Source organism: Antechinus flavipes, chromosome 3 (assembly GCF_016432865.1).
Source record: "Antechinus flavipes isolate AdamAnt ecotype Samford, QLD, Australia chromosome 3, AdamAnt_v2, whole genome shotgun sequence".
Taxonomy (NCBI): Eukaryota; Metazoa; Chordata; class Mammalia; order Dasyuromorphia; family Dasyuridae; genus Antechinus; species Antechinus flavipes.
The window spans coordinates 172,779,619-172,794,219 of record NC_067400.1 but is presented as its reverse complement, the minus strand read 5'-3'; the positions used below and the strand labels follow the sequence as shown (position 1 = coordinate 172,794,219).

Here is a 14,601-nt window from a genome sequence, read left to right as displayed (position 1 = left end):
AATGGAGCACTAAATCTAGGGTCAGAAAGACTCGTCTTCCTGAGTTCAAATCCAGTTTCAGACTCTTATTAGCTGGATGATCCTACGCAAGTAATATAACCTTGTTTACCTCAGTTTCCTCACTTGTAAAATGAGTTGGAGAAGGAAATGGCAAACCATTACAAAGTCTTTCTCAGAGTCAGACACCATTCCAAAAAATGACAACAAAACTTCTCACTTAAAATGTAGAAGTCTTTTTAAAAAAATAATTTGTTTTATTTTCAAAATGTGTGCAAAAATATTTTTCAACATTCACCCCTGCAAAACCTTGTGTTCCAAATTTTTCTCCTTCCTTTCTCCCCACCCTGCTTCCCTACAAGCAAGTAATCCAATATATATTAAACATGTGAAATTCTTTTATACATACTTCCACATTTATCATGCTGCTCAAGAAAAATAAGATCAAAAAAGGAAAAAAAAATGAGAAAGAAAATAAAGCAAGCAAATAACAATGGCAAATGTGCAATACTATGTTGTGATTCACATTCAGTCCCCATAGTCCTCATTTTGAATGTAAATGGTTCTCTCTATCACCAGTGTATTCGAATTGACCCAAATTACATTGTTGAAAAGCTACATCCCTCAGAATTGATCATCAGATAATCACGTTGTTGTTGTGTACAATGTTCTCTTGGTTCTATTCATTTTACTTAGCATCAGTTCATATAAGTCTCTCCAAGTCTTTCTGAAATCATCCTGCTAATTGTTTCTTATAGAACAATAAAATTCCATAACATTCATCTACCATAACTTATTCAGCCATTCCCCAATTGATGGGTATCCACTCAGTTTCCAGTTTCTTGCCACTATACAAGGTCTGCTACAAACATTTTTGCACATGTGGGTCCTTTCCCCTTTTTTATGATCTCTTTGAGTTATAGACCCAGTAGATATCAGTTTGATAGCCCTTTGGGCATAATTCCAAATTGCTCTCCAAAATGGTTGGAGCAGTTCACAACTCCACCAACAATGTATTAGTGCCCCAGTTTTCCCACATCCCCTCCACATTATTTTCTGTCATTTTAACCAATCTGAAAGGTGAGCCTCAAAGTTGTCTTAATTTACATTTCTCTAATCAATAATGAAAATCTAGAATTTTTTAGCTGTGAGAAAGGAATGTGTATGTGTGAGAGAAAAAGACAGAGACAAAGAGACAGACAGAGGAACTATAATTTTGCTGAAAGAGGTCCTAATAAAGGATTTCTTCTACAAGTGTTGAAAATGTGCTTAACTCTGTTTTAGAGAGCTATCTGAGATCATTTAGAGATTAAGTTACTTGGATAAGGTCACATAGCTTGTGGCTAATAGAGCTGAGAATGTAGGGATTATAGATTCATACCTTGAAGCTATGATGTCTCTTTTCCCTCTAAGGTTTCTCTTTTTTGGTCTAAACATGCCTCATTCCATCGTATGGGATAGATGGGGTCCACTCCATGGCATGCCTTAGTAGTGCATTTACTATTCTCCGGGTGTTACTCTTGTAGGTCTTCCTCTATGGTATAAGACCCAGCACAATTTTACTAGTTTATACTACTAGCAATATAGAAATTTAGAGGGGCCTTTTACTTGTCTAACCAGGTCTTTTCTTGCTGTCTTAGAGTTAATAAACTTTATAAGTCTCTTCTTTATTTTCTCTGATACAGAACCTCTGATTCTGCCAGAGTGCATATTACTATCAAAAGCTTTCAACATCCTAGTAAAGACTATGTAAAGGTCTCTGTGTTGTTCCTCGGATTTTTCCTGTTATTGTTTTGTAGCCAGGATCTTATCAGGTGCACTGTGCTGTGATCAGAAATCAGGCCAAGCCTCTGGGTGTAGAATATTCTGGGATGTTATCCAACTGAGAAGGACTTTAGCCACTGTTTGAGCCATAGCTGGCAGTAAAATAGTAGTCCCTTTGTAGAAATGATGGCTCTGCTGATAACCAAGTACATAAAATATTCCTGGAAGTGACAGGCAAAATTTGGGCTTTTTACAAAGATTGTAGAACTGTTTTTACCTAGAGCTTACTTGCTCAAACTTATCCTCTGTGAAGTTTACAGGATAAGAATTAGGTTCTGGAAAGATAGCCTCTGAATCTGCATTTTACCTAAGAAGTTGGTATTGATATTGGCAAGGCTAACAGTTGAGTCAGCCACTGAATGAAATGAAATTATACTGATGCAATTTAGTAGCTGTTCACTACAGACTGCATGATACCTAATTCTCTGCTGAACGTAAAGAACATAGGTCCCAGAGAAGATGTGGTTCCTTTCTTGAGTGAGCTGGAGTATTCCAAGCAGGCTGTGATGTGATAACCAGCATTATCATATGATCTACCCTTGGTGGCCATGCCATGGGACTGTGCATGAGGTTATGTTATAATAAGATCCAAAGCTAAATATGCATCCCTTGTTAGACCAAATCCTGGCCCCCAGTGTTATTTATAGCAAGGCTGCAGTGTGTTTGAATACCTCTTTCAGACAGGTCAAGACTATCTTTCTATAGCATAGTGCTTTGTGTCTGCTCCAAGGGCATTCTGGTGGAAGGGAAAGCCATAGGATAAAACTCACAACAAAATGCCCAAAAGCCATTTGAAATAAGTCACTAGTGTTGTCCTGTTTTGGGGGTTAAGAAGTGATGCCTCGAACTTGTTTACTTTGGAAGTCTCATCTTTCATTGCTTGGCCCTGGAAGGATAGTCATAAATAATTTCAAAGCCTCCAAATAGGATTGTTGCTACCTTAGAAGAATTACAGGAACTTTATCACCTCAACTGCACTCTCTAGGTATTCCCTCTGTCACTCAAGGAATTGCTTCCTTTTTCTAATTTCTGATCATCTGAAAAGGGTAAAATGAGGTAGAAAACTTCAGTAGAAAAATGCTAACAATTTTATAATAATTATTTAAGCAGCTGATTTTAGAAGGATTGACAAATCACTCTTCAGATCTGGGTGATGAAGACCTAAAAGTTTACTGTGGAGATTGACAGGAGTAATAAACAAAATTTGAGTGAAAATTCTAGTCCACTTTTTCTAAATTAAAATATTCCAGGTTAATATTTTGATGAAGCTCTATAACATTAACTTATGTGCAAGCACATAGCCAATTTGCTCAGGGTTGTTTTTGGATTGGATTTTGGCTACACAACTGAAAGAGGTATTCTGGTATCATAGGAGAAGCACTGGATTTGGATTCAGAAGATTTGGAATCACATTCCAGCTTTAAACGGCGGCAAGTGTGGCTCACTAGATAGAGCTCTGAGCCTGGTATCCAAAAGACCTGAGTTTAAATCCAGCTTCACACACTTGACTCTGGGCAAGGCCTCTGTTTGCCTTAACTCACTGGAGAAGGAAATGGTAAACCACTCCAGTATCTTTGTCAAGAAAAGCCCATGGACAGTATGGTTATGGTCCATGTGGTCACAAAAAGTGGGACAACAATATACTTTGAAGCAAGTCTCTTATAACCTCTCTGAGCCTTAGTTTCCTCATCAATTAAAAAAAGGGAATTGGCTAAAATAGTTTCCAAATCTCTTCAAGCTCTAAATGTTATGATTCCCAAGCATTTGTGATTAGTGATCATAGCCAAAGGCATTGACCCATCCTATTTATATAGAAGCCAAAGAGAAAGATGATGTCATGGGAGGGGGAAGGGATAGTGATGAAGAAGATAAGATGAATCTAGCAAAGTAGGATTTCAGACTGATAGAGGCAAGGGAATAAGAAACTGGTGAAATTAAAAGCAAACCAACACTTTTGAAAGGCTCCAGCTAGCCAAGACCATTAAAAAGTCTCACAGTAACAGAGAGTAAATAGCAATTTGTTTAGGACAAGTGATATAGAAGAAAGAACATTATATATGGCACTAAAGGGTAGTAAATGAGCCTTGTGCAATGAATCTTAACACACAAAAAGTGCTTAATAAGTGTTTGTTGAAATGGGATAATTCAAAGCAATTCCAATAGATTTAGGATGAAAGTGCCATATTCATCCAAAGAAAGAACCACGGAAACCGAATGTGGATGAAAGCATCATATTTTCACTTTTTTGTTTGTTTTTTCTTTCTCATTATTTTTTCCCTTTGAATATGATTTTTTTTCTTGCACAATATAACAAATATGAAAATGTTTAAAAGAATTACACATATTTAACCTATATCAAATTGCTTACTGTCTTGGGCAAGGGGGAGGTAAAGGAGGGAGGGAAAAAAATCCAGAACACAAAATTTAACAAAAATGAATGTTGTATATTGGATTATCTGCATCTGGGGGAAGGAGGTGGGGGAAAGGAGGAGAAAAGTTGGAACAGAAGGTTTTGCAAGGGTCAATGTTGAAAAATTACCCATGCATATGTCTTGTTAATAAAAAGTTATAACAAAAAAAATGAATTTTGAAAACTATCTTAACATGTATTTAGAAAAATAAAATACTATTGTAAATTTTTTAAAAAATGTTTTTTGACTGACTGACCAAATACCTATTTATGAGACCTTAGACAAGTAATTTGGTCTCTAGAGTTCTGTTTCTTCATCTATAAAATAAAGGGGGCTTGGATCAGATCCCCTAAAGTCCCTTTTAGCTCTGAATCTATGATTCTGTAATCTTAAAGTATTCTTATGATGGAGTTACAACTTGATAAAGTGTCTTTTGGGGGTTTTGGTTGCAGATATAGATGAATGTATGGATGCAAGTACCTGCGGAGAAGCTCGATGTAAAAACTTGCTGGGTTCCTACTCATGCATATGCGAAGAAGGCTACACGTATGATAATAAGAAAAAAGTTTGCCAAGGTACTTCAGTAATAGCATGCCTCTTCCTTTACCTTTCTCCTTCATTATCCTGTAATACATCCTAGGAGAAATACCCCTCCTCTATCTCCCTGCTCCATATGCCATTGCTTACTTGTGGCTCACAAAGTATGTACAGTTATTTAAAAACAACTTGTTCCCATTTCCAGAAAAATTTTATGTTAGTCTTTGAGACTCTGTGCAACTGTCAGAAATGGATTTAGGAAAAGGGAATGTAGAGTGAGGACTGGGACCAAAACACCTTCTAGGCTCCAGAACTTTGACTACCTTGAACTTATATACTGTACTGTTCAGAAGCTGAAGAAAATCACTATTTCTAACTGCCACACACACACACACACACATGCACACACACACACACAGAGTTTATGGGGAGTGATGAGGAGTTCCCTAGGTCATGTCTTAAAAAGTTGGGTGAGATTTTCTCTTTCACAATTGTGGATCAGCATTAAAAAGCAAGATTTAAAAGACAACAATGAAACTTGGGGATCCCTTTCCTTTCTTACCATTGAAGAGGCTTATTTACAGTAGTAACCCTGTTTTCCAGCACTTACCTTAATCTCTGTGTGTTCATGTGTGCTCATGATATAAATATATACATGGAAATTAAGTGTAAATCCTCAAGTTATTCACAGTAGGTGAATTAGTAAAATTTTGTCTTTTAAAATGACTCTTGGATAAGTTTCTTTTGCCACTTTTTAAAGAAAAAGTTAAAGGGTGAAGGAATAAGCACAGATTAACTGCCTAATGCTGATAATCAGCTCCTTATTACTTAGATTGCATTTTAAGGACTATTTTGTTTCAACAAGCACCAATACCTCTTTATCTTCTCTGCCTCCCCTTTTGTGGCATGCAGATGTGAATGAATGTGAAGAAAAACTCTGTGAACAGACCTGTGTCAATTCTCCTGGGAGTTACGCTTGTCACTGTGATGGCAGAGGGGGAGTAAAACTGTCCCATGACATGAACACTTGCGAGGTACCTTTCACTTCAATACTTGTACAATGAAAAGCTCACCCCAGGCTCCACTTCCTGAACTCCAAATACATAAATGGCCTTATGAGAAGGGCTCATCACCCCAGAGAGGATTTCTTTCTTTAAAACAGACAAACAGTCACTCTCTATCTAGACTGGATTATAGGGAAAACTTGATTCTACTTGTATCAAGAGAGATGGTCTGCAATTCCTCTGCTTCTGTTGAAGGCTGTAGCTTCTGTATTCATTGGAAATATATTGAGGCATGGTATAAGACCTGCTTCTGCACTAATAATAATGTTTGGTTGTATTTGCAGTATCACTATGGTAACCATGAGCTTGAACAACTGACCAGTACAGTTAGTTGTAGACCAAAAAGTGTGACACATGCGAATATGCATTTTCTCCTAAATCTGTCACACTTACTCAGGAAGCTAGTCTGTTAAACAGGGCTTCAGTTACACATGTATGTAATTAAGTGCTGGACAATCACACACCTCCATGGGCTGACAGGACTGACTTTATCCACAGCTTTTGCTGTTTACCTGATGCCTCTGAGTAAAGCATAAAAGAGATCTGCCTGGTCAAGCAATTTATATTTTGCCTTAAAAAAGAAAGAAGAAGTGAAAAAGCAAAATACTTCCAGATGAAACACATAAGTTTTGTGGATTTCTACAGCTATAAGATACTGGGAAAGTATAACACATGGTTTCTGCAATCTATTATAACTAAGTTGGGGAGGCAGTGGATACCAGATTAACTCAAAGTGTGATGGCCCTAGGCACAATAGGTAGAGTGCTATAGCTGGAGTCAAGAAGACCCAAACTCAGATCTGGCTAATTGTGTGATTCTAGCCAAGTCACTTAACTACTATCTGCCTCAGTTTTCTCAACTGTAAAATGGGGATAATAATGTTACTTACCTATCTTCCAAGGTTTTTGTAAGGATCAAATGACATAATAAATGTAAAGCACTTAACACAGGAAGTGATATATAAATGTTATTAATTATTTTTATTAATCAATACTTTCCCCCAGATTATCTCACAAAGCTATAAATTACCATTCCAATAGTGGCCCAAGCACCCATTAGTTATCTGGCAAAGACTTCTTCGTGGTCCTCATTAAATATCACCACCACACTCCCATTCTTCTCTTTAAGTAATATAGTGAGAAATACATTCTCCTAGAAGCCAAGAGAACTGGACTCACAGTTGCACTCTCCATTAGCTATATATAAGTTGCTTCATCTCTCCTAATTTAATTTCCTTATTCATAAAAGGAGGTATTTGGATTACATCTAGATTGTTTTCTAGCTCTTAATTCTCTAATTACTAAAGCAGTAGGTTTCCTTTGTCTGTGACTGACAATGACAATAATAACTTTTTTTTTTGGACAGGACATATTGCCTTGTATTTCTTTTGATGTGGCCAAAAGTGTGAAATCTTTATATCTTGGCCGAATGGCCAATGGGGCCCCGGTCATCAGACTCCGTTTCAAAAGGTTGCAGCCCACAAGGTGAGGATATGCCAAGAATGAATATTTTGATCTTGTCTTTTTAGTGCAGACACAAATAGAGATACTGTCTTAAAGGGCCATTGCTTGTAGTGGCCAAAGGAAAAAGTAGTGAAACCATTGAACCCTCAAATAAATGATCATTATCCTCAAAATGAAAAAAAAATTATTGTCATGTGTGGGGAGTCCTCCTTTCATAGATTTCTTAGAGTATTTCAGGGACTATTTAGGCAGTAGCCAGGCTGATATTTAGTCATAAATTGGAGCATGTGCTTTTGTGACTATTAAACTATATTCTAAATACTAGAAATGGAGCTGTCAGTAGGGAAACAAACATTTGATAGTTATGATCTCTGCATAATTCTAACTTGTTTCTTGATATCCTCATGATCAGAGTTGTGGCTGAATTCGACTTTAGAACCTTTGATCCTGAAGGTATCATTTTCTTTGCCGGAGGCCGTCAAGACAACACATGGATTATGTTGGCTCTACGGGCTGGGAGGTTGGAACTGCAACTGAAATACAACGGCATAGGGAGAGTTACCAGCAGTGGGCCCATCATTAACCATGGCATGTGGCAAACGGCAAGTACATACTCTTTGTTGGATTTGCTATTGGTTGAGTTCTCCTAAAGTACTGTCCTTCATGGTTGATGGAATTGCTACCACTTCTGAGAAGCCACTCCAGAGTCACTGTCATTGCTAGTTTCTTGGAGTTAGTGATTTGACATTGCTGCAATTGACCCCAGGCAAATGTATCTAAATTGCTTGTTTACTATTGTAAACCGAGAGGCATTTGATCTTGGCCACTTTTCTTCTTTAACACACTCAGACTACGGACTATATATTCTCCTTTCCTTAGCCTCTTCAAATTCTTAGCTTCATTCAAGCCTCAACCCCAGGATTATCTCCTATAAAGGGTTTTACTGACTCCCTTAATTGGTATTACTCACTTAATATATCCTCACATTATTTTGTATTCATTTATCTCTTTACATGTTGTATCACCTCACTAGAATGTAGCTCCTTGAGGACTAGATTTTGTTTTCTATGTGTATCTCAAATACCTAGCAAGATGTTGCACTTAATAGCTACTTAATAAATGTCTATGAATTGTTTGACATTCACAATCTGACTTTTCAGTATCACCTTCTATATATGCATTAATTATATTCTTTCTTAAAGCAGAAATTTATCTATTCAAGGTTCAGTTCTTAGTCATACATAGCTATAAATATTTCTGGTTATTTTTATATATGTAAATACAAGTTAAGCCTTTTGCTCCTCCTGGAGCAAAAGGTACCTTTCAATTGCATCACGAGATTTTTTTTGTCTAGGTAGCTGGTATGAAGTTTCCTTAGATACAACTTTCCTGGCAAGAGATCTGAATTCTTGGAATTGTAATATAACAGGGGTCAGGATACTTTTTGACAGCAGTTTTTTTTCCCTTTTTTAATAAAAGAAGAAAAACCACTATCCTTAAACCTTAAAAAAATAAAATGATATGGAAAATTTAACTCTGAACTGTATTCATAAAGACATTGTAGACATTTGGTAATATTTCCATCCCATCAAGTAATGTCTCATTCCCTTCCTGACCTCTTAAAGTAACAAGGATCACCAAAGCAACAAGAAGGGTGTGTTTCAGCAAAGTTGCAGATAAAAATATAGAACATCGAGGAACTGTATACTCTCAAGGAACCACGGTTTCCAAAAAGTAAGGGCTTTACTGCTCTGCAGGCATTTGAAATACTATTCCTTCTATAGTCTCTTGGACAAAGATATCATTATAATCAAATGTGGGATCCTGGGATGGCCCAGGGAACAGATAGCTCTTGAGAAAGGGTTGCAGAATGTATCTGATATAGTCCTCACCCACTGTTGAGTCACAGCTGCCACCACCCCAGCAGAAGTAAACTAATCTCACTGTTTTGTTTGGGAGTGTGGCAAATTTAGAGGAGCCAGATCTCATTCAGGAAAACAAATAAGATTCTCAGCATAAAAGTAGTTAATTTTTCATAGGGAAGGACTCTCTGCTCTCTTCCTCTTATTTCTTTCTCTTATGCCATTTGTTTTGTTTGGAAAAGACCATGTTTGGATATTCAGGATATAAGTCTGAAGTCAGAAAGATCCAAATTCAAATCCAGCCTTAAATATTTATTAGCTGTATGACCCTAGGCAAGTCACTTAATCATTGTTTGCCTAAATTTCCTCATTTATAAATAAGAGGTTTGGACACAATGACTTCTAAAGTCCCCACAGTCTGAATTACTGTAACTCTCATCCATTTTTACAAATAGAGCTTCTACAGGAAACTTACCTTTTATGCAAGAGGTCTTTCTCTTATTCTTTAATATCTTGGGCTACTAATGTATCATTTGAGCTGTCCATATGTTTCTTTTGTCTTTGAGAACTGCCTGGCACACTTCTTTTTGAAGTCATCCCTGTTCTGAATACTGTCTTATATGTTACTTCTTACATAAAAGTTTGACTTAACAACATATGTTACTATTCTATGTAATAATAGCTAACATTTATATTGCACTTACTATGTACTGTATGCTGGGCTACACATGTTACAATTATCATTTCATTTGATGCTCAGAACAACCCTGGGAGGTAGATGGGTGTTATTATTCCCATTTTACAGATGAGTCAACTGAGGCAGATAGAGGTTAAGCAACTTGCCTATGGTCACACAGCTAATAAGTTTCTGAGACTGGATTTATAAACTCAGGTTTCCTTGACTCCAGACTGGCACTCTATTTCATTGCACCACCTAACTGTCTGACAATCATCATGTATCTTTCAGTCAGATTATTTATAAATTTAATCTTTTAGAAATCTTGATGTGACTAAGGCATGACTGAGAGAATAGATGACTTTTTGCAGCAAATTGTTCGGGATCATTAAGAGCATGGTGCTATTTCCCAAAAGCAATCTAGCCCAAACTCTTCCTAGTCAATTCTGGGAAGTGTTTGTTTTCCATAAGATATATATTGGCTATCCAAGGCTGCTGTGTGACTCTGAACAATCTCATTGCCTTTCTGAGTCTTAACTGTCTTCATCTAAAAAATGAAAGGACTAGTACCCTTGAGGTACCATCTAGGTCTAGATTATTGATCTTAAATAGCTTCTAAAAACTGTTCTGTTAAATACAAGCACTCTCAGTTACAACTGGGTTGAGTTTCAAATATTGGTTTGTAAGTTCATTGTTTGGAATTTGGAATATATTTTCTCATTAAATCCATGTTATCAAGATTCTGAAGCCAACCCACACATAATGCTATTAAGGCAGTACTAATAATAGCCCGGAGTCCCAAGATCCCTTCAGATCCTTAAGCTAGTGTCCCTCTGAACTCTGAATCCCTCTGAACCTTAGCTAAGGGAGAGAGGGAAGTCAGGTAGGGGGATGGTGGGTCGGTGGAAGTTCTGCTCTCTGGCAAATTGCTTTGGTGGCATAGGGAGAAAGCAACATTAAGGTAAGAGGGTGTTTCTTGAGGAATAGCTCCCCAGCAACAGAAAAGAAGAGTCCTACCACAGAAGACATTCACGGGGTTGGAAAATAAGAAGGAATGGCTTGGGAAGAAGTGGGGCAGGATAGTTGTGAGTATTCACATTGAAAGATACTTCATAAGTTGTGTTCCTAAGTGAGAAACGGCACCCCATTCATCCGTTAACGTCAGCATTTCAGAGATATAGGACACTATATAAAGTAGTCTTCAATATTCACTTCAATAATGTGAATTCCAAGCTCCCATTCATTAGTAAGTAGCCTGACTTCCCGTGGGAAGATCACTGTTAATAATAGAGGGAATGAATGAATTCCTTTTTCCATTTACCTGGCTCAAATGGTTACTCACTTTGGCAAGTAGGGGAGTAGCTAATTAATTCCAAGACTGATTTTAAAAAATAAAATAAAAGGAATAGATTGTGGGTGTTTGTAGACTGGGTTACCAGCACTATGTTGGCCTGGATTCAATTCTTATTTGTCTAACCTTATGTAGACAATATGTATTTAAACATTCAATGATTAGATGTTCATAGCATGATTGGCAGAGGAAACTGCTGGGTAAAGGAGGCTTTTTCCTGCTTAATGTAATGGACTCATCCTAATCTATATCTTGCCCTTGGACCCATATGACTCTGGAGGAGAATGTGAGGCTGTTGACTCTACATAGCTCTTTGTCACTTAAATACAATTCACTTGCATGTCTTGGCATCAATTTCCTGAGGTCATGGTACTTTTAGAGAATGAAGGACAAATAACACCATCAGTGAAGAGAACACTGGATTAACCGAGAAGGACTTTCAAGCCCAGCTTTTATTTGGAAGTTCCATGTTCAGAAAGACCAAAGTACTAAGTATTGTATTCAAGCCTGTATGATTTCAATACATCGACTTTTTCTCTTTTCATTCTCTTTTTATACTCTGCAATTTACCTTGTGATTTCATTGATCAGCTGAAACTGTATTCTCCAGTGTTACATCATGAAATCTAATGGCTTCTCAGTTCTCATCATCCTTGATCTATCTGCTGCATTTGACAAAGCCAATCAACCTCTTCCCCCGAATACTTTCTCTTCTCTGAGTCTACAGCACACTCCTCTCTCCTGATTTTTCTGTCTGTATAATTGTTATATCTCAGTCTCCTTTGAATGTTCATCCTCCATATCATTGTAGGAAAATCGTAAGACTCCTTTGCTTTTTTTCTTTCTTTCTACACTCTCTGACCTCATCAACTCACATGATTTCAGTAATCATCTCTATGCAAGTAACCTCCAGGTCTGTTGATCTATTCCTGCTCTCTCTCTCCAGAGTTCTAATCCCACACAACTAATTGCCAATTAGATATTTCAAACTGAATGCCCTATAGGCATCTCAAACTCAACATGTCCAAACTAAAATTCATTGTCTTCACTCCACCACTTAACCTTATAAATCCACACATTTTCAAAATTTTCCTACTACTTTCAAAAACCATCCTTTGAAACCTCATTGTGATTTTTCACTGATACACTCATCTCACATAATGGGTCACTTGCTTAATTTTGCCAATGCTCTCTCCATAACTTATCTCACATAGATTCCTTTCTCCCCATCCATACAATAACACCCTAGCTCGAGTCCTAATTTTTTATGGTGGAGAGGAACGAGGCAATTGGAGTTAAATGACTTGTCCAACATCACACAGCTAATGAATATTAAGTATTTGAGATCAGATTTGAATTCAGGTCCTCCTGATTCCGGTCAGGACTCTATTCACTATGCCACCTCTCTGTACCATCCTCATCACTTCTTATCTGAACTATTGATTACCTGAAACTTCCTATTTTCTTTTCCTTCTTTGATCTCTCCCCACTCTAATACACCCCTTTCATAGTTGCCAAAATGATTTCCCTTATGTTCAAGTCTATTCATAGCGCTTCTATCCTGCCCCCTTATTCTGCAAATTCCAATAATTCTCCTCATGGTTGCAGGATCCAAATACAAAAACCTTTGTTTAAAATGTAAAGCTTTTCATGATATATACTCTTTCTCTTTCTACCTTTTCAAACTTCTTACACTTCACTTCACGCTTGTTCATCCTCTGCAATCCAATCTTACTGTCATATCAGCAAATTAAAATGTATTTTCTCTTACATAGGCTGCTCTATCTCCCATCTCCATACTTTTGTATAGGTTGTCTCCTTTACCTAGAATGTATCATTCCTCATCTCTTGGAATCTCTGATTTTCTTAACTTAGCTGTTACCATCTTTATGAGGCTTTTCCTGGTACCTCTTTCCCCCAGTGCACTTACCTCCCAAAAATTACTTTATATTTTGTATATACTTGTAAATGTGTACCTTGTCTCTGCCATTAGAATATAACCTCACTGAAAATAAGGAAGTTTTAAATTTTGTCTTTGTATCCCTGTTTCTTGGCATTGTGCCTGCATAGAGTAAGTGCTTAATAAATGTTGGTTGGTTGATTAGTGAATTTAGACCAAGTTTTAGTTTTTTCAACCATAAAATGAGGGGATAGGATAGGATAGGATAAATAGGATATGATAGATAAGTTTAGGGGGGATAGGATAGGATAGAATAAGAATAGGATAGATGGGATAAGATAGTGAGAGGACAAATAGGATAGGACAAGATAGATAAAATTAAATAGAATTGGATATATAGGATAGGGTGGAGCTCTTTCAACTTTAAATTCTATGATCCTCAGCCCTAGAGACCAATTGGTTTTACCAGTTATCCTGGGGGATCCAAGTGGGCAAAGAATGTAATATCTTTGTCTTGAGAACCCTTTGGAGTAATCCTTAGAGTATGAGACTAAATGTGAATCATTGTGTTGGCCTTGGAATTGACTTGACTTCTTTGGAGAACCGAAGGTTTGGGAGTTTTCTCCTATTCTCTGTCAGGTCCTTCTCTCTAGAAATAGCTTTTTAGGACTGAGGAAGGGAGACAAAGTGGTATTGGCTTTGCTACAGGCATTTTCCAAAATTGCAGTTTATACTACACAAGTGGATCAAAATGGCCTTTTGGGGGAATAGTTAAGGCAAAAGCTGAAGTAGGCTATGGTTTTTAATCTAGTTATCTTAACTATAACCCCTAACTTGTTACATTTTTTAAAGATTATCTCATCTTATTTCAGTTGTGCCACTCACCAGCTACATGACATTGGGCAAATCATCTAAACGCCATGGCTTTTAGGGGGTTTTTTAATCTGTTATACAAAGTATTAAATTAGATGATCTTTAAGATCCCTTCCAATTCTAGATGCCATGGATATGCTGCTATTATTGTTGTCATTATATTGGATTTTTTTAATAGAACTAAACCTTGCCAAAACCTTTATGCAAGATAAATCCCAAAAGCATCCAAGATTCCAACATCTAGCATGGTAGAATGGGAAAAGGCCTAGACTTGTCATCAGAGGACCTGGGTCCAGGTCTTGGTACTTACCTTTTTAAGCCTCATAGCAGAATGGGGAAGTTAAAAGGGGAGTAGAATCGAAAAATAATAGTTCTATTCAAAGGCTTGATGACTGTTATGTGTAGGAGAGATTCAGCTTGTTTGTTCAGCCCTAGAGGACTGAATTAGAAGTATTGGGAGGATGTTGCCAGGAAAGAAATTTAGGCTTCATATCTGGAAATTTTTCTTAACAATTTGTTGTTGTTCAGTCGTTTTCAGTCATGTCCAAGTCTTTGTGACCTTAATCTGGGATTTCTTGGCTAAGATACTAGAGTGGCTTGCCATTTCCTTTTCCAGTTCAGATGAAGAAACTGAGGCAAAAAGA

General features: G+C 37.1%; 1 protein-coding gene across 1 annotated transcript in view; it reads left to right on the top strand.

The window, feature by feature from the left end:
• The window catches only part of GAS6 (growth arrest specific 6), a 97,324-nt gene that overhangs the window by 67,629 nt on the left and 15,094 nt on the right, over positions 1–14,601 (top strand). Inside the window, exons 7-10 of the mRNA XM_051984254.1 lie at positions 4,685–4,807; positions 5,682–5,803; positions 7,199–7,317; positions 7,709–7,898. Coding sequence (XP_051840214.1) covers positions 4,685–4,807; positions 5,682–5,803; positions 7,199–7,317; positions 7,709–7,898 — 554 coding nt within the window. The remainder of the gene's footprint in view (positions 1–4,684; positions 4,808–5,681; positions 5,804–7,198; positions 7,318–7,708; positions 7,899–14,601) is intronic.